General features: G+C 48.1%; 1 protein-coding gene across 1 annotated transcript in view; it reads right to left on the minus strand.

Annotated features, from left to right (window-relative positions):
• Nucleotides 1-12988: 12988 nt before the first annotated feature.
• The window catches only part of LOC104339060 (methyl-CpG-binding domain protein 2), a 49735-nt gene continuing 34865 nt past the window's right edge, over nt 12989-27858 (minus strand). The window contains exons 4-7 of the mRNA XM_075410703.1: nt 26010-26100; nt 25109-25286; nt 17046-17186; nt 12989-13468 (exon numbers count right to left, since the gene is read on the minus strand). Coding sequence (XP_075266818.1) covers nt 17057-17186; nt 25109-25286; nt 26010-26100 — 399 coding nt within the window. The 3' untranslated portion in view covers nt 12989-13468; nt 17046-17056. The remainder of the gene's footprint in view (nt 13469-17045; nt 17187-25108; nt 25287-26009; nt 26101-27858) is intronic.

Below are 27858 nucleotides of genomic sequence, written 5' to 3' on the forward strand. Positions count from 1 at the left end.
GCAGCCTCACAAAGTTCCGTGCCTTAATGAAGGAAAGTCGCTGAAGTGTTTAACAGATCCGCAGAGCTCCCACTGCCTTTGTGGGACTGAACAAATGTAATTAAATGGAATATTCCCTCTCTTCCCCCAAGCCCTTCAGATGCTCCCCTGTGATCACCACCGAATCTTCTTTCACCAGGTCTGTACATAATCCTTCTGAGAAAGACTTTGAATGGATAAAATCCGATGCACTCTATATGCAGCCAATTCAAGGTTGCTGCTAAGTGGTTTCCAACTCATTCTGTTGAACATGAACATAAAACCAGATTTATTTCTCCTTCAGATATACTATCTCCTTCTGCCTATCTTCACCTTTCAGTCAAGATGTCCTTATCTCTGGTGAATTAAAGTGAAATAACAATATTGAGAAATTATTCATGTCTGGGTGAGTCCTGGTCCTACTGCTAATTACAGATATTTAAAATCTAGGTACCGTTCAGCCACAGAGGAAAGCCCTGCCGCTGACCATCGTTCCCCTTGTGCTCCCATTTCTGCTGTCGCTTGTACCTAACCACCACAGCTCAGCACAGGGCGAGGAAACTCCCAGGGAATACCTCCTTCTGGCTCCGTGGAAGAACAACTGATGACCCAAGCACGCGGAGCTTCCCCCAGCAGTTCATGTCCGTGAGAGCTAAATTATGGTCTGGATTTTGGAGACGAGTTTCTCCCTTCACGCTGCCGTAACACCTTTGAGGGCAATTTAGTGTCTAAGTGCAAGAGTAAGGCAAGAAGCAAATCAAGATGCTATCCCTTTCAGCTTGAAAGATGAGAGGTAAATATATAGAATTTTTAGATTAAAAACCTGTTAAAATAAACAAAGCAACTGCTGAGCGTACCTAATGTATCTTTCATATCTTTCAGCTACAGTGTGTACATTTGTTTAATATTTCTAAACCTTTACTTAAAAAAATTACTCACCAAAGAGACTTGCCCTGTATTTTGGTCAATCACTGCTTTTCCTCTTGGGGGTTTCAGTTCAGTTTTGCTTTCCAGGGCTGCTGGGAGCAAAGAGAACCATTAACAGAGAAATGAGGGGGTGAAACGAGTGCCAGAAGGACACAGGCTGAACTCCTGTCGCAGGGGTCTTAGATCACAAAAACACAATAAAGAAAGAACACTTAGGAAGGGTGACAAATCCTGAAGCCTCACCTCAGGTAAAGAGGAGATGCTCTGGCAGAGACGAGCACGGATCGGCCACGGAGCTGTGAGAGGCTCAACAGCGTCACGAGGGGACAAGGGGCAAGACACGGGACTCACGCCACGGTACCGGCTGTCCTATGAACACCCTGAAAAGATTAATTAGTTTGGATAGACAGCATCCTAATTATGAAAATGTGAACGTATTTCATAAATCGGGAAGTGCTCGTAATAGCTCTCGGCACAAAGCCTCCAGCGTTGTCAGACATTAATGGGGTGGGCTGAGGTCCCCAGGCTGCGCAGAGCAGGGCCAGCCAGGGCCCCCAGCACGATCTCCTGCTCCGCCACGGTGAGACGCAGCATCTGAAGGAGATAACGAATCTCCTTCCTGATACAGAAAATGATGCAAAAGGGCCATCATGGTTTAAGGGAACCGAACGGCGTAGAAAACAGGGGTGAGACAGACCGCTGCTGCGATAAACACACTGAGACCCACCAGAGCAGGACTCTTCCCCTGGAGCGTCTTGGTGCAGAGTCTTTATTGCTGCCTGCAGAATTTACCCTATTTCTGTTTGCAAATCATTTTATTTACTATAAAAGCAACAGCTGCTGATTTCCAAAGTTAGCTCCATCTCCCAGCGCAGAGCTGGGGAGTGTTAATCCACTCCCCCACCGAGCCCACAGTGCTCCACCGCTGACATCTAAGGACCTTTTCTACTCCTTCTTCACTCCCTACCTTGACTGCAGCCACTTCTGGACCAGCACAAAGAGCCAGATCCCTCTTGTCATATCCACGTAAGCACAAAGGATGCAGCAACCCAGAGGACGACTCACTGCTGTCCTTCAGGTGTGACTCCCCGCCCCACCGTACCTTCCTCACTCCTTCCCATGGCTTTTTCAGCATAAATTCATTTATTCGGAATAGAGACCTGGCAACGTGTACCAGCCAAAAGCTCACACATGCGAGCAGCTATTTCAGATTTGTAGTGTTCGACATCCTTTATCTGCCCCTCGACAATCCAAATTCTAATGGCTATGCCAAACACCTTGTTAAAACTTTTAAAACCGCCACGAAAACTGTCAGGGGAGATAAACAATCTTTAAATCAGAAAATAGCTTCTTGCCTGCTATCTTCTCAGCCGATACCACCCACTTCTACAGCAAGCGTGCCTGCTGAACTGCCTCTGCTGGGAAGCCATTTGCAGAAGACCAGGAGCTTGGAGACCTGCCCTGAGTAAGAGCCTGGCTCTCTTTTTTTGCAAATTTACAGCTTCTTTCCACGAGCTGTAGCCCAAAATGGTCCCTTTAAAGCCAGCCAGTCGCCATCAGGGGCCTTTGCAAATCTCTGCCTTTCACTGCCTACAGCTCCTCCTTTCCTCCAGGAAAATTGCTTTGTGCTTCCAGGTATTTCTTCTACTCCTTACACACACACCCCTCTGCTTTTGTTTCCTGCACTTCTGTTTTTTCCTTCTTTTCTTTTTTTAGTAAGGCTTCTCATCTGAAACGAAAAATAATCCCTTATTCTAGCTTAACTCCAATCTTCCTTCTCCCAAGGCTTGTTTTCTGGGGAAGAAAATGCACGTCTCTTCCTCTAACTGCAAATTGTGATGCTCATCGTTTTATAACTCCTGATTCAGTCTGCCTTTGGAAAATAACTGCTTGGCTGTCCATCAAAATATCATCTAAAGCTGGAAGCTGCCGCATAAACTGCTCTTGCTGATAGGGGGAATATTTCAAACCCAGTCACACAAATAACAAGAACAAATGTATCTCGATAAATCATTCAAAGCCAGGTTTTCTTCCATTGCCGATAGCAGCGAACGCTAACAGGTACAGGAATACATTTTAGCTATGGAAAAGAAAAACAGATGCGCAAGAAGTCAGCGTTTTCAGACCTGCAGCCCCCCGAGGTGAGCTGGGGCAGCCGACCTGGGTCACAGCTTTGAAGAACAACTGGCCATTTAAGCATCCGATGGACGATACTTCGGACCCGGCGTTCCGACTCGTTGAGATTCATGCACGCCCGCTCCCAATGAATTACTCAGCACCTTAGAAAAATGGATTCAGAATTTTAGGAGCGAAAGTTAAAGCCTGTGCTTGGAAAAAAAAACCCAACCAAATAGCTGTTAAACCTCTGCATCCCTGCTCGCTTCCCACCGAGGAATGGCAGCCCTGATCTCCCTCCTAGTGGTGGATGGCGAAAGAGCAAACCCAGAGATAGAAATTGCAAAAAACCCGCAAAATATTGGTGTTTCTTCAGGAAACTCTGTAGTTCAGTCCTTTATATTTGCACGGTGGTTACAGAATCCAAGTGCTGCCAGCGAGCCAAGGTGTCCCACCAGTCCCGGAACAGTTCCCGCTGAAGCCAGCACAGCACTGGAGCGGGACTGGGCACCAAAACATACCCATTGCCCCAGGTCTCCTTTAGCACGGCCAAAAAACCTAGTGAGTCCCTGCCCCTGGTCCACGGGGACACATTTTGGAGATTAATCAAAAGAAAAGGCTGCAAGGAAACTTGGCAAAGAGTAGTCTGGGAATCAAACGTGACAAATCAGCAACCGTGGTCTGATGGTACACGGAGAACTCACGGGGCGTACAGGAACTCGATGAAGACCTTGATGATAAAGAAAAGTTTAAGGTATTTAGCTATCACAGATTGGAGGTAAGAAAACAGACATTTGGGCTATACTCAGAGGGCAACTTTTCTCATGGATCTACAGAATTTGGAGCAGTTGCTTGAAGAGTAGCAGAGATAAAAGGGCGGTGGGGTGGGGTCTCCTGACAAGGCTGGAGGTAGCTCTAAAATGCAAAACGGAGGACTAGGTCCTGCAACATCGGACGGACGAGCTGACAGCCTGCCATCCCCAAGGGCTTTTCAGGACAAAAGAGTTTAACCTCCAGCTGGGCAATGGCCAAGATCCCGCTGCAGCAGCGGCAGAATGTCCGTGGTTAAACGAGACGAGAAACGGCCAATTCTTGTTTCCCTTCCAGACACCTCCTTCATTCTCTGTTTCTCTTCTTTTCTTTCTTTTCTCTTTAAACACCTGGGAGGTGCCCAGCTCTTCACTTAGGTACTCCTGTCTCTGTAAAGAAACTTCTTCCGTTCCCTTCAACGATAAAACTTTCAGAAAAGTTCTAAAGCACTTTAAAGCCTATAACCTTACAAAGTTATAAGGTTCTCCTGTCCCTAAGCTACACTGTAAAATAAGTCCACTGCACAAGCTCGTTTCATTTTTAATAATTCTATAGTTATTGCCCCATAACTTTCCTGGTCATGAACTCCAAGCATAAAACTGAAAAGAACGAGAAATCTGAAGACTTGTTAATAAAGCGCCCTCACACAATTTCTTCACTCTCCCTAATTTAGGGACAGATTCATCCCTTGGGTGGACGTGAGCAGACCCTGTCGGCGAATGGATTTGACCTCAGAAAACTCCAGGTGAGGTGTCATCGCAGGGAATTGGTCTCCCTACCGTTACTTTTAAGAGGACGTAAGACTGCCGATGCATCACAGGCACGCACAGGCCCCCTCTTCAAAATGCATCAGAGGGTAAAATAGGCTGTGAGTGCCAAAGGAATGAGATATTGTCATTTTCAGAAACAAAAAGAGCGCTTTTTGTAGCTTTAAATGCAGAGAGGAGTCTATGCGACCCGGTGCTGGGATTCAAAGCGCCGCGCAGGAGAGCAGCCCTTACCAAGCCGTGCCGTGCAAACAGCTCCAAGGACTGTGCCGGGGTCCGTCAGCGCCTGATGAGCTTCTACCCCCGAGCAGCGGCGTCCCGAGGGTGCCAAGCCCCCCCACTGGCGGCCTGTCCTGCGTGGGACTCGGGCACTGCCTGGGCCAGGGGCACGGACTGGCCCCCTCTGTTTGCCCACCTCCGGGCATGCTCCACAACACCTCCGTTCCACTCCCATTCCATTCCATCCCATTCTGTGCTATTCTATTCTATTCTATTCTATTCTATTCTATTCTATTCTATTCTATTCTATTCTATTCTATTCCATTCTATTCTATTCCATTCCATTCCCTCCCATTCCCTCCCATTCTATTCTATTCCCTCCCATTCTATTCTATTCCATTCCCTCCCATTCCATTCCCTCCCATTCCCTTCTATTCCCTTCTATTCCCTTCTATTCTATTCTATTCTATTCTATTCTATTCCCTCCCATTCTATTCTATTCTATTCCCTCCCATTCTATTCTATTCTATTCCCTCCCATTCTATTCTATTCCATTCCCTCCCATTCTATTCTATTCCATTCCCTCCCATTCCATTCCCTCCCATTCCATTCCCTCCCATTCCCTCCCATTCCATTCCCTCCCATTCCCTCCCATTCCATTCCCTCCCATTCCCTCTATTCTATTCTATTCTATTCTATTCTATTCTATTCTATTCTATTCTATTCTATTCTATTCTATTCTATTCTATTCTATTCTATTCTATTCTATTCCATTCCATTTCGTTCTATTTCGTTCCATTCCATTCCATTCCATTCTATTTCGTTCCATTCTCGTCAATAAATCTCCAGAACAGGTGATCTGCAGCATCCAAGACTTGCTTTTGAAATTCCATAAGGAAAAGTCTAGAATAAAGCAGAAAGATTTAAGTCCTCTACTAAATTTCGAATTTGGGTGTTAAAAAACTGCCCGTGAGAGACACCTCTGAAAGGTTTCCTGGGGTTTAACTGAAAAAAATGTTTTTGCACATCCACATCCATGTCATTTTCAAAATTACATTTTACATCATAGCATTACAAAAATTGGGTTCACACTTATTGATCAGCCAGCTATAAAAACAGCAAGAGATTATAAAAACCTCTACGGGATTTTTCCATCCGAATAAATGTTTCACACTATTCTGCATTGGGAACAAAGATGACACAAGCGTAACTGTAAGCACTGATGGAGCAAACATCAGGCTCACACCAAAGATTATTTATTACATTAATTACATCTTGCTTGAAATGCATAGAATGAGAGATATTGGGAAACATTATTTTCCTTGGAAATGCAAAACATTGACAATATTGATTCGTTTTAAGTGTGGCGATAAAAATTCTTCCGTCCCCAGAAACCTGTTCTGCTTCCTTCTCTTTTTTTCCCTGTTATCTTTTCCACCTTCTGATTTTAACATTTTCATTTTAATTCCATTCTTCCATTAAAAGCAAAAAAATGTAAGTCACATTTGTTTTGGCCCTTCCAGCCCGACCCTCGGAAAAGCGGAGCCGGCGGCTTTAGCGGTCGCTGTGCAGGCAGCGAGGTCCGGGCGCGCTCGTGCACGAGGAGCTTTCCCAGAAGAGATCTGCTGGAATAATTGTTGGAATAATTGTTGGAATAACTGTTGGAATAATCGTTCCCTACGAGTTATTTCGGTATACCCCGGCGTGAGCTCTCGCAATACTGAAATCCTTACATTTTTCCCCCATCTGGAGGAGGATTGAGCTAAATAAGAAAAAAATAATCATTACAATCCGGAATAAATTTCCAACGGGGGGCTTCCATCGGAATAATTTTTCGGGAACAATTAGCCCGCCTGCTGGCAGATTTCCAAGCACAGGGAAGCTTTTCTTTAACGTATTGCTATTTAATTAATCGATTGCTATTTAATTGATTTGCCAAGCAGCGCGCCAGTCAGGGATGCAATGCAGCTGCGGGGCGGGGGTACCCAAATGATGCTATTGAGGATTTGAAGAACATCTGGCGTGTATTTTGTGCACTTTGATAAAAACCAGTGTGGCTGTGTGACATCCCAGAGGGTCAGATGCTACAGAGGGCTACGAGGATGAGGAGGGGGCTGGAGCAGCTCTGCTATGAGGAGAGGCTGAGGGAGCTGGGCTTGTTCAGCCTGGAGAAGAGAAGGCTGAGAGGGGACCTAATAAATGCCTCTAAATAACTGCAGGGTGGGGGTCAGGAGGACGGGGCCAGACTCTTTGCAGTGGTGCCCAGCGACAGGACAAGGGGCAATGGGCACAAACTGAAGCAGAGGAAGCTCCAGCTGAAGATGAGGAAGAACTTCTTCCCTCTGAGGGTGACGGAGCCCTGGCCCAGGCTGCCCAGGGAGGCTGTGGAGTCTCCTTCTCTGGAGATATTCAAGGTGCGCTGCGGCCCGGGGACACGCGGGTGCTCTGCGACCCGGAGGGGGGGTGACATGGGGGGGACGGACCGGGGGGGGGGGGGGGGGGGCGGCGGGCGTATCGCTGGGGCTGCAGCGCACTCTAGCGGCGGCGGGCTGGTAGCGGCCACAGCGGGGGAGGAAGGGGGGGAGAAAGCGGGGGGTGGGAGAAAGCAGGGGGGGAGTAGGGGGGGAGAAAGGGGGGGAAGCGGGGGGGGAAGCGGGGGCAGAAAGCGGGGGGCAGAAAGCGGGGGGAGAGAAATAAAGCAGGGGGAGAGAAATAAAGTGGGGGGGAGAAATAAAGCGGGGGGGCAGAAATAAAGCGGGGGGGGCAGAAATAAAGCGGGGGGGAGAAATAAAGCGGGGGGAGAAATAAAGCGGGGGGGGGGAGAAAGCGGGGGGGGGAGAAAGCGGGGGGGGAGAAAGCGGGGGGGGAGAAGGGGAAAGGAAGAGGGAAGAGGGAAGAGGGAAGAGAAGAGGAAGGGCAGGGGAAGAGAAGAGGAAGGGAAAGGGAAGAGAAGAGGAAGGGCAGGGGAAGAGAAGAGGAAGGGAAAGGGAAGAGAAGAGGAAGGGCAGGGGAAGAGAAGAGGAAGGGCAGGGGAAGAGAAGAGGAAGGGAAAGGGAAGAGAAGAGGGAAGGGCAAGGCAGGGAAGGGGAAGGGAAGAGGGAAGAAAGAGGGCAGGGCAAGGGGGAAGGGGGAAGGTGAGGAAGGGGCAGAAAGAGGGAAGAGCAAGGCAGGGCAAGGGGAAGTGGAAGGGGAGGGAAGGGAAGGAAGGGGGGAAAATGCCAGTCCTACGCCCGCCGTCCCCTTGCCCCGCAGAGGCAGTGGGTACGGGAGCCCGTGGCAGCGCCCAGAAGGTGCTTCCAAGTTTTGTGGCACAAATTGGGCAACCTCTAAGACTCTGGTAGGGAAACCGAGGGACGGCCATCGGCCTGTGATGCCGCGTGTGCCTGGTCACCTCGTCTGGCCAATCTATTCGTATCATGGTGGAAAAACTAGGTCCCATCCCTACCCAGTCACCCACAATGTGTTAATCCCCTTTTTCCAGGCTTTTTTAAGTAGATGTCCAGTTGAGACTACTTGGTCATGAACAGGTCACGCCGGAGCGCGGAGGGTAGCAGCGAAGCCGGACCCCTCACCCAAAGCTGCACGAAGTGCCCGAACGGAGCTCCTACGGCTGGAAGCGAGCTCAGCTTTCATGGAGAAGCCATCCAACTTTTGACAGAAAACTAGGAGAAAGCCAAGCTTTCCGGCGTAGAGATAAAAATGAAAGCTGGCGCCTAGGTTTTTTCTGCAGCCGATGAGAAGGCAGCTGCTCGTTTCACCCAGGTGTGCTCAGCAGAGAATTTTAGCACCCTCTACTATAAATTCACTATAAATATTGCATTCGACATACAGGGTGATGGTCTAAATCAATCGGCGCATTTGAGTTCCTCCAAGGGCTAAATGTTAATGCAGGGAATGCAAACGACACCCAAATAACCGCGGAGGGGAGACGTGGGTGGGCTGTGGTCACACAGTTCTGTGGTCAGCAGCCACCAGCATCTCCAGGGAAGAACTACCAAGGGAAAATGGAGGAAACTGGTTAGATCCTCCTTCAGTTAAGGATGCTGATCTAAACTGCTGATCTCAGGTTTATATTTAAAAGGTATCTATATTTATAGGTATATATTTTTGTAGGTATTCCATGAAGGTACCCTTAATGGTTTACTTCACAAAGCAGTCATAGAATCGTAGGTTGGAAAAGACCTCTAAGATCATCAAGTCCAACCATCAACCCAACACCACCACACCAGTCCTCGATGAGGTCTGGGGAAGAGGCAGGAGGAGGAATCCCAGCAACTGATGAAGGGAACTGACTCATATATACACGAGGAAGAACTTCTTCCCTCTGAGGGTGATGGAGCCCTGGAACAGGCTGCCCAGAGGGGCTGTGGAGTCTCCTTCTCTGGAGATATTCAAGACACACCTGGACAAGGTCCTCTGCAGCCTGCTGTGGGTGACCCTGCTTGGGCAAGGGGTTGGACTGGGTGACCCACAGAGGTCCCTTCCAACCCTGACCATTCTGTGATTCTGCGATATTTTTAAGGAACTGTAGTAACTAACATGTATGAGATGCAAATCGTATTTACTACCAAAAAGTTCAGCCTAAAAAAACATGTGAACACGTCCCTGCTGGATAGAAAATCGGCAAGGAGCATCGCAGGGAGCGTTCCTCCGGGAGGAAAACCCTGCTTGCACGGAGAGCTGCAGTAACTCCCGTGCCGACGGCTGGCAGAAGGCTGAGCGTGACCGAATCGCACCCCACCGTTCTCCGCGTACTTGGTGGCAGAGGGAGAGCGAGCTCTACGCTGAGGAGAGCTGGGAGTAAGGACAGAGAACTTTCATGAAGCAAATTTAGCATTTGCCAAGCCTTACCGTACGCGAAGGGAATCACGGCTCGCGCGGTGGGATTTCCAAATTGCTGTCTGCATGCAAGAGACGTGCTCTGCCCGATCCCACACGATCCTGGAGGTACCTTCACGCTCAGAGACATCGTTTTGTTCCTTGGGATACGACGTGGTTGTGGTGGTTACATCGGAGAACGCAGCCCAGCAGCCAGTGACACCGATTTAGTGGCAGCAGCCTGTCAAGAGAACCCAGAAGTTCCCTTCCCCACCTTGCTGCAAGCAACGGAGCTGCCGAGCCCTTGGGTCCTTGGGTCCAAGCAGTGCCCTGGGTGTTCTTGTTCCGGTGAATGCTGGAAAAAAATAGAGAAAAATAGTGGTTCCGAACCAGTCGTAAGCTTGTTTCATGAAAATGGCTGCCAGGCCTGTCAGTGTGCAAGGGTTCTGCACTAGGTCGGGTGTCCGAGCCCTGCGCGTGGTGAACTTCCCGAGTTCTTCAGATAAGAACCTCTGGGTCCTTCCACTAAGACCAAAATCATTCACCTCTTCTTGTTTTGATAGCTGCTTCTACATGAAAAAAAAAGCTAATAACTAATAATAAAGCTAAACTAAACCAAGAGGACTAAAGCATCAGCCAACATAATTAATAAACTACTTTTTAAAGAGTGTAAGAGACGGATGAAGGTTGTCACTGACCGACTGAAGTTCAGCTGGACTACGGCGAGGTACAGTACCGCGAGCGCGTCCTCCAGCAGCCTGCCCGGCCGAGGCGCGAGGGAAACAGGCTTGCAGCAGCGAGGTGGCCAAGGAACCTGTGAAGTCTTTTCACCTTCTCCCTCCTGCGGTGACAGACTGTTGGAGTTAGCACATTGAGCAGAAAAAGTAAGGTCACCTTTAATCCAGTATTTTCCATTGAAACCGGAAAATCATCCCATTCTAAGATGCTCCAAGGATCACTAAGCCATCACTACAGTGGATTAATATCCATCTTTTTAATACCAGACCACTATCTCACTGCCAACAGGTGGAAGAAGGAGGAGGGAGGTTCTTCTCCTCTACACTGCCCTAGTGAGGCCCCATCCGGAGTATTGTATCCAGTGCTGGGCTCCCCAGTTCAAGAAAGATGAGGAGCTACTGGAGAGAGTCCAGAGGAGGGCTATGAGGATGAGGAGGGGACTGGAGCATCTCTCCTACGAGGAGAGGCTGAGGGAGCTGGGCTTGCTCAGCCTGGAGAAGAGAAGGCTGAGAGGGCACCTTGGAAATGCTTACAAATATCTGCAGGGTGGGGGTCAGGAGGATGGGGCCAGACTCTTTCCAGTGGTGCCCAGCAACAGGACAAGGGGCAATGGGCACAAACTGAAGCAGAGGAAGCTCCAGCTGAACCCGAGGAAGAACTTCTTCCCTCTGAGGGTGACGGAGCCCTGGCCCAGGCTGCCCAGGGAGGTTGTGGAGTCTCCTTCTCTGGAGATATTCCAGACCCACCTGGACGCGGTGCTGTGCAGCCTGTTCTGGGTGACCCTGCTTGGGCAGGGGTTGGGCTGGGTGACCCACAGAGGTCCCTGCCAACCCCGACCATCCTGTGATTCTGTGAAGAAAGGCTTCCGCCAGAGCCACGATTCCGGCAGAGAGGTGATGGAAGCCATTAGCGGGAATCCTTTTGTCAAATTTGAGTTCAAACTCTGGCATCTTCTCAGGTTTTAATACCCAGCTTCCCAGTTGTGACAGAGAACACGTTTCCATTAAAAAAAAAAAAAAAAAGAGAGGCATTTTCCTCCCCCGAGGCTTTTCAGCTACCTTTAGTAACGGCGGTTACTCACTAAAAAAAGTGGTGAGAGACATCATTAGGAAATAAAACAACAGCACATTAAAGAGCGCAGCAACATCTCGCAGGAGCTACAGCAGCCGGCACAGCTTTCACAGGACAACCCCAAGGGCACTAAGTGTTCATATTGGTGTAATAAACAGCAAAAAAAACCTACAAGGCACAGTTCAACAGTTACTACTGAGAGTAACCTTTCTTCTGAAGGGGTTGTATCTGCTCTTACCTGAAATGTTGTACTTGTGAAGAGCCTTTTAGAGCCCCTCCTGCGCTGGTTTTATCGCGCTTCAGCACATGATCACCCGAAGAGCCGTGTCCCGGCATTTCCATCCCCCAGCCATGACCGCAGGGTAGAGCTGGGCAGAGGTCGCTCCCAGCCCTGTTCACGGGCCCTTCGGTCGGTAATTAAATGATAACAACCCCCCCAGTTAGAACAAGCATCGACTGTTCTGAAATTCAACTGATTATCAGCGCTGACGTGCTTTCACCCATCCTCACCCCAGCTCCGCTTTCTGTCAGCCTCTTGTCTTCTCAGAAGTTACTCGGCGGTGCAGCACGCACACATTCCCCAAAAGCAACCTTCATGAAAGTCACCAAGTAACGGTCATTTGTCGGGAGCATGGCTTCTCCCCAATTTCACATTCTTTTCTCGAGGAGAGAGTTTGATCGCTCCCCAGGCTGTGACCAGGCTGAAGACCAGGACCATTCTCTTCTACTCTGACCAATTACAAACTGGAGGAAGCTGCTTGGGAAAAAAGACAGTTGGTCTCGATTCCCAGCCCAAGAAACCCTGCAGGGAGATCGCCCGTCTCCCCGCTCTCCCTCCGGTGAGCACAGCGGGCAGACTCCGGGAGCGGTGGAAAACTTCTCCCACCATGGGCTGCAGAGCGGTCCGACACATCGCTACTCATGGAGACGCAGACCTTACTCTAACCTCGGAACTACTCCGACCCACCAAGCAATTTCAAGTCTCTCCAGGGATGTTCAGCAAACCTGCTCAGTGTTTTTGATTATTGCTGAGCTTCCTGAGGAACCGTGCAAGACCCAGCGCGCTTCGCAGCCGGCTCCGCAGCCGCAGGCCACCCCCATGTCCTCCCCGCTTCGTCCTTCACCCTGCTTCGGCAGGGGGGTTGGACTGGGTGACCCACAGAGGTCCCTTCCAACCCTGACCATGCTGTGATTCTGTCTCGGCAGACAGAAAGCAGCCAGAGCTCCGGCACCCACCGCGCTCTGCGCTGAAGACGCTTTCTCTACCGTCTCGCGCTCACCTCAAAGCAGAACTCTGTCAAGCCACGCTCGCTGCTTATTTTCAGGAGTCTTCTTTCCCAGAGGCGATACACAATCATGCTTCAGCTCGGCTGAGAAACCCACAGCTGCTCCTGAGTTCAGGCTCGCCGATAGACCCCCTTCCCAGTCTACCCAGTATCTGGCCACGGGAACGCCGGAACACGAGCAGGGACGTTCTTTGCTCGCTCCATCCACAACACAACAAGTTTTCAGCTGCTTGGAATATAATCATTTATTTCTCTTTACAGTGATGACGGAAGAATGTACAGGTGCTTTCACCCATAGGTATAAAAATCTGTTTATATACAGAGTCACAATAATCTTTAATTGGGAAATCATTCTGTTCTCCTGATCCATCCTTACCAAAACCACAGGAAAAACAACTATTTAGTACAGGCAATATAATTCCAGTAGGTTTGCAACCTGGCATCAAAAGCTCAGCTTTAGATTAAGGGTAACGTTCGATACTTAAAAAAGGACTTTAAGTCATAGGACACAAAATAAAGTTGCTTTTCAAATAAGATATATACATCAAAAATAGGAGTCTAAAAAAGGCATTGGTTTTAATGCTATTAGAAAGCTATATAAATGTGCATGGGTCCGTTTCTTCTTATAACGAAAGACCGAAGGAGAAAGTGCCTCTGTCTTTTAGGAAGCTCCTCCTGGGACAAGTCAGTCAAAAGTACCTGTAAAAGAGACAGAAATAACCCCTTTTGGGTGAGTAAAGGCTGGTGGCTGCATCAACTAGCACGACTTGGTTGGAGCAGTCACAGCTGGGTTTCGGTTCCATATCAAGAGCGCACCATAAATAGCTCGTAAGCGGGTAACAAAAAATTAATACGATTTAAGTAGCCACTTAAGAGTCCCACAGATGTCTAGTCACTTCTTCATGAAGCACAACCCGCATCCATACGATGCTTTTAACATCCAGCCACTGGCCCAGGCTGCCCAGAGGGGCTGTGGAGTCTCCTTCTCTGGAGATATTCAAGCCCCGCCTGGACAAGGTCCTCTACAACCTACTGTAGGTGACCCTGCTTCAGCAGGGCGTTGGACTGGGTGACCCACAGAGGTCCCTTCCGACCCCGACCATTCTGTGATTCTGTGATCACCCAGGCTTCTGCGGCGCTTCATTACGGCCTTCAATCTCTTTCTGAATTCTTTTTTTACATACAGCATAACGCGCACATCAAAAGTTTCTTCACGTAAAAAGACCCTACCGGAACTTCAGTCCGTACAAAGGAAAAAAACCTTGCACCTTTCAAGCTGTTTTAAATTAACTGGTCTGCTGAATCTACCAGCTGAACCCAGGACAACCTCACAGATCTATCTGCTGAAGTGTAACTGCTCTGTTACATCTAATAGTTCAGTTACACCGAAAATAAAACAGTATTTTTATCCTGAAGTTCCTCAAGCCTAGTACAAAAAGTAAGAAAACGCCAGCATGTCCCAGTTTGGTCTGGACATCCAGCCTGAAACATTACAAATGCTGCTTTACCTGGACCATCTGGAACACAGCAAAAAGAAGACTAAACTGGACTTTGGAATGTTGAAAATTAGTTGGAGGAATAATGATTGACAAGACAAAGCCTGGATAAGCTTTGTTAAATTCTGGATAAGTTCTTAAAATGGGCTGGTACGTAGTCTGTACAAAGGAAAACAACCTTGCACCCTTCAAGCTGTTTTAAATTAACTGATCCACTTGCCCAAAAATCTTGTTCAAGTCCTCAAGCAAAGCCACTGGGGCAAAAAGCAGTTTGACAGAGCACAGCCAACACATTTACATGCACGTTGGCGACCTACACGCAAACGGGTAACGAGTTCACAAGCTGATGAAGCTCAAGGTCTACCGATCCAACTGCTGTCTGCCAAGAACCACCGTGCCAGAGCAAAAAGAAGCACTTCTCCCAACGGATTTACGACTCCATCACAAAATCATTCTTTTGTGCTAATTTAAAAAATTCAGAATGACAATTTGATTTTCAAATGGCAACAGTTGGAAATTTCACATCTTAAAATAATGTTCTTCCCTGACTTCCTTTGGCTGCCAAGAAAGCCAATGGGATCCTGGGGTGCATCAAGAAGAGTGTGGCCAGCAGGACGAGGGAGGTTCTCCTTCCCCTCTACACTGCCCTGGTGAGGCCTCATCTGGAGTACTGTGTCCAGTGCTGGGCTCCCCAGTTCAAGAAAGATGAGGAACTACTGGAGAGAGTCCAGTGGAGGGCTACGAGGATGATGAGGGGACTGGAACATCTCCCCTACGAGGAGAGGTTGAGGGAGCTGGGCTTGTTCAGCCTGAAGAAGAGAAGGCTGCGAGGGGACCTTATAAATGCCTACAAATATCTGCAGGGTGGGTGTCAGGAGGATGGGGCCAAGCTCTTTTCAGTGGTGCCCAGCGACAGGACAAGGGGCAACGGGCACAAACTGAAGCAGAGGAAGCTCCAGCTGAAGATGAGGAAGAACTTCTTCCCTCTGAGGGTGACGGAGCCCTGGCCCAGGCTGCCCAGGGAGGTTGTGGAGTCTCCTTCTCTGGAGATATTCAAGACCCGCCTGGACAAGATCCTGTGCAGCCTGCTGTAGGTGACACTGCTTCGGCAGGGGGGTTGGACTAGATGACCCACAGAGGTCCCTTCCAACCCCTACTATTCTGTGATTCCTTTAAAGTTATCCATCATTAGACTTTTATAGGAGAAGTACTCAGGGACTAAGAGTCTAATAGTAAATAGCTATAACTTAAAGTAATTAAAAGCTTCCAGTAACCTGGAAAACATCGAGATTACTGGCCTGTCAAGTGGCCAGTAGACAGCACTGGCAAATAGCTCGTCTGCAACTTTAAAATCAAATTTCTCTTTATGTTGGTTGCACTGACACTACAAGTAATAAAAGTGACCGTGCATTAGAAACATGAGTATTCAGCGGTCGGTGGGTACATTATAAATACATCTTTTTTCTAATAATTTACTGAAGCAACTTGCCCTTGTATCTGAAGCAGTAACCCAGTGCACAGTGCAGATACCGAGTGCACAAATAACACCTGGCTGTGGGCTGCACCAGGTGAGGCCTCATCTGGATTACTCTGTCCAGTTCTGGGCTCCCCAGTTCAAGAAAGATGAGGAGCTGCTGGAGAGAGTCCAGCAGAGGGCTACGAGGATGAGGAGGGGACTGGAGCATCTCTCCTACGAGGAGAGGCTGAGGGAGCTGGGCTTGTTCAGCCTGGAGAAGAGAAGGCTGAGAGGGGACCTTAGAAATGCCTCTAAATATCTGCAGGGTGGGGGTCAGGAGGATGGGGCCAGACTCTTTCCAGTGGTGCCCAGCAACAGGACAAGGGGCAACGGGCACAAACTGAAGCAGAGGAAGTTCCAGCTGAACACGAGGAAGAACTTCTTCCCTCTGAGGGTGACGGAGCCCTGGCCCAGGCTGCCCAGGGAGGCTGTGGAGTCTCCTTCTCTGGAGATATTCAAGCCCCGCCTGGACGCGGTGCTGTGCAGCCTGCTGTGGGTGACCCTGCTTGGGCAGGGGGTTGGGCTGGGTGACCCACAGAGGTCCCTTCCAACCCCTGCCATGCTGGGATTCTGTGATATAGGGGAAGAGCCAAAATGCCATGGAATTACGGCTCTGTGCTACAGGCTGAATACCAGGCTGAAGGGCTAGCAGTCACGCTAAAGCAGGTCACAGCCTGGAAACTTCCATCCTATGTCTACAAGTTACCCAAACTCTTTGTAGCTGTATAAAAGTTAACTCCTTTGTATCTGTCAAATCGGAAATTCCTTCCCCTTGTGGGCCGCAACTTCAGAACACAAAAATGAAATCAGTTCCCTTAAAACTACACAACCATCTCCAGATAGAATTCTTTGTTAGAACTTCAGTTAACTCCTCATGAAAAGGTCACATCTCAAAGCTGCGCGCTTCCATAAATGAGCACAACGAGCTCAATGGAAACAAGAGTAGAAATTACCATTCTTCTGCAGATGATTAAAAAAAAGATTTTTTAAGAAAGTGTTTGGCAAATCCACAGAGCAGTGCTGTAAACAGGTGTAAGATACAAGATACCTTGGAAAAATAATTCGTAGGCTTATTATCCATTTAAAAATAAACAGAAAAGTTTCTGGAAATTGTTATGTGATTTTACTAAATTAAATTCTGCAGAACAGAAAAAGGCCAGTTACTTTGATTGCTTTATCCCAGTTTCACGTCAAGTCCGCCGAACGACTGCCAGCAGCTGAGACAGGTAAATCCCAGCGCGTGCCTCCCGGAGACCCGACTCACCTGATTTCTTTTTATGCTTCATCTCCGTTATCCATTTCTACATCTATGTCTTTTGTTGTATCAGCCGCTCGTGACAAAATGTCTGCCATTAGTGCTTCCTCCAGTTTTTTACGCACTTGTTGCACCCGCTCTTCTTGTTTTCTGCAGGGAGAGAAGGGCAGAAGGGGCAGAAACGTCAGTCCTTCAGGCATGCTTGTAGGCTGGGAGCATCAAACTTGCATAAGCAATGACTCAGGACTGGTTTCTCAACTCTTCTTTTAACCTGGAACAGAATACGATAACATGCTTCCAGTTGGAAGGGACCTACTCCGATCATCCAGCCCAACTGCCTGCTTTACTCCCCTTCATATGGAGCCAGAAGGAACGAACGCGACCCACCATCTTCCACTCCCAGACGAGCTACTTGAAAGGACCAAACAGAAAGCTAACGGAGCAGTATCCCACCGGACTATCTTTGTCACTCCAGTCTTCAAAAAGGGCAGGAAGGAGGACCCAGGGAACCACAGGCCGGTCAGCCTCACCTCCATCCCGGGAAAGGTGATGGAGCAGCTTATCCTGGAGGTCATCAACAAGCAAGTGGAGGAAAAGAAGGTTATCAGGAGTAGTCAGCATGGATTCTCCAAGGGGAAATCATGCCTGACCAATCTGATGGCTTTCTACAATGGCACAACTGGCTGGGTAGATGAGGGGAGAGCTGTGGGTGTTGTCTACCTAGACTTCAGCAAGGCTTTCGACACGGTTTCCCATCACATCCTCCTAGGGAAGCTCAGGAAGTGTGGGCTGGATGAGTGGTCGGTGAGGTGGATTGAGAACTGGCTGAATGGCAGAGCTCAGAGGGTTGTCATCAGCGATGCTGAGTCTGGTTGGAGGCCGGTAACTAGTGGTGTCCCTCAGGGGTCAGTACTGGGCCCAGTCTTGTTTAACTTCTTCATCAATGACCTGGATGAAGAGTTAGAATGTACCCTCAGCAAGTTTGCTGATGACACCAAACTGGGAGGAGTGGTGGACACACCGGCAGGCTGTGCTGCCATTCAGCGTGACCTGGACAGGCTGGGGAGTTGGGCAGAGAGGAACCTGATGAGGTTCAACAAGGGCAAGGGCAGGGTCCTGCACCTGGGGAGGAACAACCCCAGGCACCAGTACAGGCTGGGGCTGACCTGCTGGGGAGCAGCTCTGCGGAGAGGGACCTGGGTGTCCTGGGGGAGGACAAGCTGACCATGAGCCAGCAGTGTGCCCTGGCTGCCAAGAAGACCAATGGGATCCTGGGGTGCATTAGGAAGAGTGTGGGCAGCAGGGCGAGGGAGGTTCTCCTTCCCCTCTACTCTGCCCTAGTGAGGCCCCATCCAGAATACACTTCCCCACCCTTACAAAGGATGGATCATGGATGAAATGTAAATGTTCCTTGAATGTGGTTCTGGTCACTGAGCATTTCAAGTGTATCTCCTGGAAAAGCCCTGGAAGCATCACATATTTAGTGAAGATAAGGGAAATCATCAATCCTCTTTTTGTCAAAAGTCACAGGGCATTTAGATGACCTTGCCCACTCAGTAACCTGAATTCAGCCACCAAGAGCTGAGCCGGGAGAGCAAGGAGGCCTGTTCCAGGCTGTGAATATTTCATAACGTCAGCGTGTATCAGAGAACGCACACAAGAAGTTCATCTGGAACATCTTTTCTGTCTTGGTGCTACAAGGTCTTTCCCTGCTTTGCTCTTCAGTGAGCCTGGGGTCCAGAAGTACAATGTAACATAAAGGCCAGCGAGTATCTTCTACAGCAACTTTGAGGAGCTGGGCACAAAACAATCATAAGCTTTACCACCTTGCTCAGCTCCTTTCTTTGAGATCTTCTTTTAAATGTGTTTAACTGTGCTGATGAAGTTTTGAAAAAAAGTACATTGAAGCATAAGCTCAATCTGTCCCAGATTTCAGAGCCGTTATCCTGATTTCTAACGAGCCCCTTCCTACCACCTCGGACATACGACTGCAGTATTGAAATCTCACAACACACAGAAATGACAGCCAGTTTTCTGTTATCTCGGACTAGCTGCCGTTATTTCGGGCCCTACGTACAGTGTACGTGGCCTTCTCCAGAGGTTACTCCTACGTCTCGCCTCCCAAACTCACGTGAAGACACAGCTTTCCCCAGTCACCTCGTCTCCAGATTTTCAGCCAGCTAGTTGCTCTCCCAGGCAGTACCAGCACAAAAATAATTCACAGCACTCCCAGGCCTGAAGAGTCTGGTCTTTCAGCAAATGCAGTTTTTAAATACTAAAAACTTGGCTCTTTTTACACAAGTAATAGGACTTTTAAAGCACATGAACTGCCAAGACTAAACGTTTAAGAACCAACAGGAAGAAAACTCTACTAATAAGTGCTCACCTTTATTACTAACTCAACTCTAGGATTTAAGAGTATCTCCATTCCATTTGATTAATCTGATTTCTCATGCTAGTTTATCACAGCAGCGTTCAGGGAAATACTTCAGCCCCTGAGGTCAGCAGGGGTAGCAGCACGCTGCCCACAAGTGCTCACTCTTCACCCTCAGCCCTTCAGCTCCCCGGCACCATCCCAGCGATGGAGCTTCCCCCCACCAGCAGCCTGTGCTGATCCTTCTCACCTCCATCGCTGGCTGCTAAGCAGCTCCCTGGCCGCAGGCTCTTTGCAGCCTTCCTCCCAGCAAGACGCAATCCTCATCCTTTAGTTTAAGTGCTATGGCCTTCAAAAGCAAGCTGAGATTAAAGACACCTTACTCCTAACACAGAAATCCACAAGGCCCTAATTCCAATTCTAACCTTTTTTTCGGTGGGAAGCTGCTTTATCCAAGATCGTGTGCAGCTCTGCATTCGGATGATTCCCTTAGTGCTGAGAACAATTTTATTCGTCCTCACTACTCGCACTCTTCTCAGCCCATGCAACCAAGTGATGTGTGCGTGCTTTAAAGACATGCGTGAGGCCACGCTACTGTACACAACCCAGCCATGAAATTGTGCCAGCCTCCCCTATTTTCCTATATTGTTAAAATTATTTGATTTAGTTCCTCACGTTCTGGCGCTGCAAGATCTACTCTGTCATCCAAATAAAAAATTGCGTATAGCTCTGGTAACAGCATTTAGCTGCAGCAGAAACACAAAGGTATCTTTACATATAGGACTGGTGTTGGATTAGATGGTAAAAAGCCACTGAACCGGCTTGTCCTTGTCTGCACACCAGTTCCACCTCCCTATATGTCAGGAGGGAGGTAATATCCCTTTTCTGCTGCTCTGCCAGCACATTCAAATACTGTATTTTCTGGAGACACTCTAATCGAGAGCCGTCACCGTCAGTGCTTACAGTAATATTTGTTCTGTTTCTGTGAAAAAACATACTCTAGAGCTTCTCAGCAGCAGGGATTCCAGGTGTCTTCCACTAACCAGATCTGAGATGCACTGCTGAAAGGAGAATTCATTACCAGTACGTTGCCTGTATTTGCTGTATTGTGTTAAACTCGGGTTTAGAGGCACCTGCTAATTCCCCCTCCCCACATCCACCTCTCCAACACACCACTTCCAGTAGCTCTCTCCCATCCCTTCCTCCCCTCTAAGCAGAAATTTGACACTGCTGAGACAGCATGCTCTAAATGGGGATTATGGAAATTCTCAGCTGCCTAGTTACTGCGCTTTCCTGACGTACTCTGTATTAAACTGGTCTTTAGGTCTGGGGTCAGAGAGTTTCTCTTGTAGCCATGACTGATAAGCATTACTTAGGGATTTGCCTCCCTGCAGCACGTCACTTTACCTTAGAAATCACAGAATCATAGAAAGTTTTGGGTCAGAAGGGCACCCTAGAGCTCATCTAGTCCAACCCCCCCGCAGCGAGCAGGGACACTGCTAACTGGATCAGGTTGCTCAGAGCCCTGTCCAACCTGGTCTTGAATGTTTCCAGGGATGGGGCCTCCACTACCTCTCTGGGCAACCCGTTCCAATGTTTCACCACCCTCATTGTAAAGAATTTCTTCCTTATATCCAGCCTAAACCTACCCTGTTTTAGTTTAAAACCATTACCCCTCATCCTGTCACTGCTGTCTCTGCTAAAAAGATTGTCCCCATCTTTCCTGTAGGCTCCCTTTAAGCACTGAAAGGCTGCAGTCAGGTCTCCCCGCAGCCTTCTCTTCTCCAGGCTGAACAAGCCCAACTCTCTCAGCCTGTCCTCACAGGAGAGGTGCTCCAGCCCTCGGATCATTTTTGTAGCCCTCCTTTGGACCCGCTCCAACAGCTCCATGTCCTTCTTGTGCTGAGGGCTCCAGAGCTGAACGCAGGACTCCACTTACAGGTTTCTTATTCCTGAGGAGAGCTCAGACTGCAGAAACATTCTCCATCTCTCATATTCTTCCTTTGGCACATTATAGTACTTGTGGCTTTGGTCTGTCATACTGAAAGTGAGATTTCTATAGGCTATTGAGGAATATTGTGAGGGACTAAGCTACAGCTGACCAGCTTGGATCAAGGCTCATATAGTATAAGATTAAGACCTTCTTAAACCCATGCCAAACTTAGAAAGCTTTAAACTTGAATTATTCTCCATTCCTGTCTCACAGCAAGTACAGCTCAGTTTTTGGACAGATTAACAGGTTTCGTAGCCACCACTGTGCAGAGCACGACACAGCCAGACATACTACATGAATTGTTATGCTTTGGTAAATTTAGCAGGTGATGGCTACCAAGAAGGAAAAGCAGAAGTCCCATTGCCATGGTATTTGAAAAGGGCAATTGCCAAAATACCCCAGAAAGCTCAGGAACAAAACCTACTGGGTGATGGTAAGTGCTCAGCAAAGAAACTCGACTGAGCAAGAGAAAGGGCTGTTGAAAACCGAAAGTTGGGATTTTCAGAAACTACTTACATGCTGTAGGAAAAGAAATTCCCTGAAGACTCTAAGCTTTAGAAAATCTCACTAAAGACAGAGACAATTGAAAAGAATGATAGACTGGACTATGAAGCAGAACGGAGCTGTGAGTCAAAAATGAATTTTAGATTATATTGCAAAACCTCATCCACCTAAGCACTACTAGAAAAAACAATCCACTTCCTCGTTCTTTTCAGAAGATGCCATTCCCCAGTTCATCCCAAAAGAGAGAAACTGGTTAAAGCATTTATCCAGCAGAGACTCAAAGGATGTCACCCTTAGCCTTTGATGGAAATGGAGGCAACTCAACAGTGCAGAGAACACAGGAGGCTAAGATTTGGATGTGAACGCCACCGGGAACCACACCAGCCTCCTTTTACGTTCTTACCTTTCACAGGACCAGCATTGAGAAGCCCAGAACTAGGCAGAAGGTGCAGCCCACAAACAGGAAAAAAAAAACAGTGCTTGTCCCTAGTGATGAGGGACAAGCACTAGTGATAGTCCCTAGTGATAGTGATTTGGGTTCCCCAGTTCAAGAAAGATGAGGAGCTACTGGAGAGAGTCCAGCGGAGGGCTACGAGGATGAGGAGGGGACTGGAGCATCTCTCCTACGAGGAGAGGCTGAGGGAGCTGGGCTTGTTCAGCCTGGAGAAGAGAAGGATGCAAGGGGACCTTATAAATGCTTACAAATATCTGCAGGGTGGGGGTCAGGAGGACGGGGCCAGACTCTTTGCAGTGGTGCCCAGTGACAGGACAAGGGGCAATGGGCACAAACTGAAGCAGAGGAAGCTCCAGCTGAAGATGAGGAAGAACTTCTTCCCTCTGGGGGTGACAGAGCCCTGGCCCAGGCTGCCCAGGGAGGCTGTGGAGTCTCCTTCTCTGGAGATATTCCAGCCCCGCCTGGACGCGGTGCTGTGCAGCCTGCTCTGGGTGACCCTGCTTGGGCAGGGGGTTGGGCTGGGTGACCCACAGAGGTCCCTTCCAACCCCGACCATTCTGGGATTCTGTGATAAGGAAGCACGGCTGTTTCTTAGCCATGCATTTACAGGAGGTTATTTTATGTTTTCCCACTAAACGTGCTGAACCAAAAGAGGAATTTTTGCATTTTACTCCGATTATGAAAGAGATTTACCACCGTTACATGACCAGGAACACTTCAAGTTAAACATGAGTCAAGCTGCCAGCTCTTTTATTAGATGTAAACAACTGCTATGGTCTCCCTGAAGAATTTACAGTACAAAAGAACATACGCTGGCACCGGACCAGCTATCCCAACGGTCAACCTTTCCTCACCATTCTGCAAGTTCAGAAAGCAACTGCACTGCTTCCCTTCGTGATAACAGCTGCCTTATTCCGACGCTGCTTCATGCAATGGGTTTTCTGGATGGTCTCAGAATGAAAGCCAGCTTCACATTGACAGTAGGAAAAGGTAACTTCTAAGAATATTCAACCCTTTTGTAGGGAGCTGCCTACATGGACCTGCAAAGACACTGAAAAGGGAGCAGATTCGCGGAGGCAGAGCTGCCCCAGTTCAGAACCTGTATCCTTCCTGACAGCCAGTACTGTCTGACATCAAATTCAGAATCTGCTTTGTAAAAACAACTGAATGACTGATAAGACTCCAAAGGAATTTTGTTTCCAATAAATAATAAATATTGTCAAATATGCTAAGAAAGTTTCTCATCCTGCCCTGCCACTTCCAGTGACAAAGCCAGAAGAGTTTACGTTTTAAAAGCATTTCAAGCTGATGTTTAAGAAAATAAAGCAAAGTAAATCCCTAAGCAAAGGGCTGGGAATCAGTTAATTCTATGCCTTAATAATTCTATACCTTAATATTAGCTCTGCAGAAGCTTCATCTGGCCATCTAGGGTTTAGAAAAGAATGTGACAGTACTGGACTTTGGTGTAGGGTGAATTCCACTAAGTGGCAAGATTCAAGTTTGGTCCTCAGATTCCCGGTGCAACCCAGAATTTAACCAAAAATGTGATACTGCAGGCAATGTTAATCCCACATGTTGATTCATGCTAAGTAATACTTAAAAAAAAAAAGAATAAAAGACTGGATTATGTCCCATGCCTTGCTACACTCTGGAAATTCGTCAATGCAACAAGAAATCTCTATCTTCACTCAGTCCTAGCCTTGAAACTCAGTGCTGAAGCCCCTGCTTTTAGTGCCCAAAAAAAGATGAGCCTTTCTTCGAAAACAAAATTAACAGTGCAGCTATTAAAAAGCAAAATCTTTACCCATATGTGAGTATATCTATCTATGCTCTCCATATTCTATCCCAGTCTCCCACTTCAAGACAGTGTATGTGCTATAGGGCAATATTGTTATTCTCCTTTGTACTGTGTCCAGTTCTGGGCTCCCCAGTTCAAGAAAGATGAGGAGCTACTGGAGTCCAGAGGAGGGCTACGAGGATGAGGAGGGGACCGCAGCATCTCTCCTACGAGGAGAGGCTGAGGGAGCTGGGCTTGTTCAGCCTGGAGAAGAGAAGGCTGAGAGGGGACCTTAGAAATGCCTACAAATATCTGCAGGGTGGGCGTCAGGAGGACAGGGCCAGACTCTTTCCAGTGGTGCCCAGTGACAGGACAAGGGGCAACGGGCACAAACTGAAGCAGAGGAAGCTCCAGCTGAAGATGAGGAAGAACTTCTTCCCTCTGAGGGTGACGGAGCCCTGGCCCAGGCCGCCCAGGGAGGCTGTGGAGTCTCCTTCTCTGGAGATATTCAAGCCCTGCCTGGACGTGGTGCTGTGCAGCCTGCTCTGGGTGACCCTGCTTGGGCAGGGGGTTGGGCTGGGTGACCCACAGAGGTCCCTGCCAACCCTGACCATTCTGTGATTCACTTCTTAACTAAGATCAACAAATTAACTTAACCAAACCAGAAATGGGAAGGAAGAAAGCCAGTACTGATCATGACTATAGCTTAATGTTTAGGACACTCTCTTGGGAAAGAAAATGGGGATTGTGACTCTTACCTTAGTGAATATTTTATATCACCATATTGACCACAAAGAGAGAACTCAGGTTTTCATTTTTTTCACATCACTGAACTAATCAATAGGTGCAAGAAACATGTTCACACTTCTCTTTCGTTATCTTCCCTCATCTCCAGGACTGCACTGAGCCAGGAAGGAATCTACTTTACTTGAACTTGCTTTTCATTTATCGAAGACTTTACACAACTCACCTAATGTCATCATCCGTGACGATGAAAGCTTTGCAGAGGGGTTGAGATGTATTCAGCCAGACGGCTGGGTTCTTCTCGACAGCTGCGGAGAGCTGCCCCGTGATGGGCGCGGAACTGGTGTGCAAAGCACTAGCAACAGCCGATAACAGGGTATCATCATTGTTACCTGGGCCAACTCCTACAACAAAGACAACTGAGCAGTTACCACTCCCATTGCACATGCAACTTCCAGTGGCAGAGTTTGTAATATAATGTAATATAATATACATCATTGTATAATCTAAATAGCTAAATGCAAGCTCTTAAAAATGGCTTTGAAATAGCACAGTTCTCATTTAAGCGTAAGTTCGCGTTCCAAAAGGCGTCTCGTCTCTAAAATTGGCTAGGTTTTTTTTTGCTTACACTAGCAATTCCAATATCACCAATTTTTTAATAAAGATGATCCCATCATAAATTTATCAGTCACATATCGAAAGAGTTTCTTTGCAGCTTCATGGTCTTAATCCACACCAGCACAGCCTTTGCTTTAATGCGACAAGGTATTAAATTAATTCTGGAAAATAAACACTGGAGATTTTCACAACAGTCATATTCCCAAGAAAATCTCCCAAGCAGTGGAAAAAAGTTTGTAATTCTGAACTACGACTTGAACATATTTTAGACCAACTTTCACCAATAAGAGTGCAGTTCTGAAGTGTGGTTTATATAAACTACATAACCAAACTAAAAATAAACACTGTTCTAGAGACTGAGGTATTTTGTCAGCAAGAACGTTTACAATTTGAAGTTCACTTCATCTGACCGCAAACCCAAAACTTCTTAAGAGCATCGAAAACCCTGTCCTTTTTAAGCACAAACAACTCTGTGGACCTGAAGCAACTGCAGCAAGTGAACAGAATACCTTGAAGACCTTTAGGTAGCTCCATGGATTTTATGATTTGTTCACTGACATCCGACGCGCTGAGGCCTTGTAGCCTCTTCTCCCAGAAAAGCTGAAAAAGAGAAAACAAGATTGCTCGTTAGAAAGAATAAAGAAAAGAACCCTAAATCAGCTCACGGAATAAACAGCATTCAGAATTCAAAAAAGCATCAGAACAATAAATGACAGACAGTGCCTAGCACCTTACAAAACACTCCACTAGCAGTCGTGTAAGCTACTCAAAAGGTAATATCCTATCTGCTGATGGAGTCTTCAGCATCAGGAACGTGCTCGTACGGAATGATGCCGCATTCCTTGAGACCCCGGAGACGGCTCCGCGGGTCGGAGCGGTGCAGCTGCAGCCCCGCTCATGCTAACCAGCAGCTGGACCACTTCAGACCCGGCCCTTTCCGATGCTGTAGAGATCTCTTGACTTCTCCAGCATTAAAATCAAATCTTTTCACTTTTAGGAAGACACACAAACTAAATTCACATTCATTTCACTTTCTGTTGCTATGTTTACTAGCTGGGAACGTGTTTCCAGTTCTCACAGAAACCAGTTTCTTGGCCTAAAACATTTCTGTTTAACGATACAGATTTCCCTGCTCACTCCTGTCTTACTGCTCTGAAGATTCATCCTGAAGCTCCATCCCGAAGTTCTGGGCTGCAGACTGGCCATGCCTATTCTTTAAAATAGGCCTTTTATACTTAACAAGAAAGTGGTGAAAGCTACTTAAAAAGCTGGTTTGCATTCCACGGGAAGCTACATTTAACAAATAATCTTAAGAAGGAGGGAAGCAAGAATGCAGCTATGCGATTTCCTGTGGAAAGGGCATTCTGAAGTAGTTTGATTTTTCCGCAGGACATGAGGGAGGAGAAAAAAACAAAAAAAAAAATCTATTTCTTTTCACACCTCCAAAGCCTGAGACAAACAAACGAGATGGTAATTAGTGCTGTCCCCCACGGGTCAGTACTGGGCCCAGTCTTCTTCCACTTCTTCATCAATGACCTGGATGAAGAGTTAGAATGTACTCTCAGCAAGTTTGCTGATGACACCTAACTGGGAGGAGTGGTGGATACACCAGAAGGCTGTGCTGCCATTCAGCGTGACCTGGGCAGGCTGGAGAGTTGGGCAGAGAGGAACCTGATGAGGTTCAACAAGGGCAAGGGCAGGGTCCTGCACCTGGGGAGGAACAACCCCAGGCACCAGTACAGGCTGGGGCGGACCTGCTGGAGAGCAGCTCTGCGGAGAGGGACCTGGGTGTCCTGGTGGACGACAGGGTGACCATGAGCCAGCAGTGTGCCCTGGCTGCCAAGAAGGCCAATGGGATCCTGGGGTGCATGAGGAGGAGTGTGGCCAGCAGGACAAGGGAGGTTCTCCTCCCCCTCTACTCTGCCCTAGTGAGGCCCCATGTGGAGTCCTGTGTCCAGTTCTGGGCTCACCACTTCAAGAAAGGTGAGGAGCTACTGGAGAGAGTCCGGCGGAGGGCTACGAGGATGAGGAGGGGACTGGAGCATCTCTCCTCCGAGGAGAGGCTGAGGGAGCTGGGCTTGTTCAGCCTGGAGAAGAGAAGGCTCAGAGGGGACCTTAGAAATGCCTCTAAATATCTGCAGGGTAGGTGTCAGGAGGACGGGGCCAGACTCTTTCCAGTGGTGCCCAGCGACAGGACAAGGGGCAATGGGCACAAACTGAAGCAGAGGAAGCTCCAGCTGAACCTGAGGAAGAACTTCTTCCCTCTGAGGGTGACGGAGCCCTGGCCCAGGCTGCCCAGGGAGGCTGTGGAGTCTCCTTCTCTGGAGATATTCCAGCCCCGCCTGGACGCGGTGCTGT

This window comes from Opisthocomus hoazin, chromosome Z, assembly GCF_030867145.1.
Source record: "Opisthocomus hoazin isolate bOpiHoa1 chromosome Z, bOpiHoa1.hap1, whole genome shotgun sequence".
Taxonomy (NCBI): Eukaryota; Metazoa; Chordata; class Aves; order Opisthocomiformes; family Opisthocomidae; genus Opisthocomus; species Opisthocomus hoazin.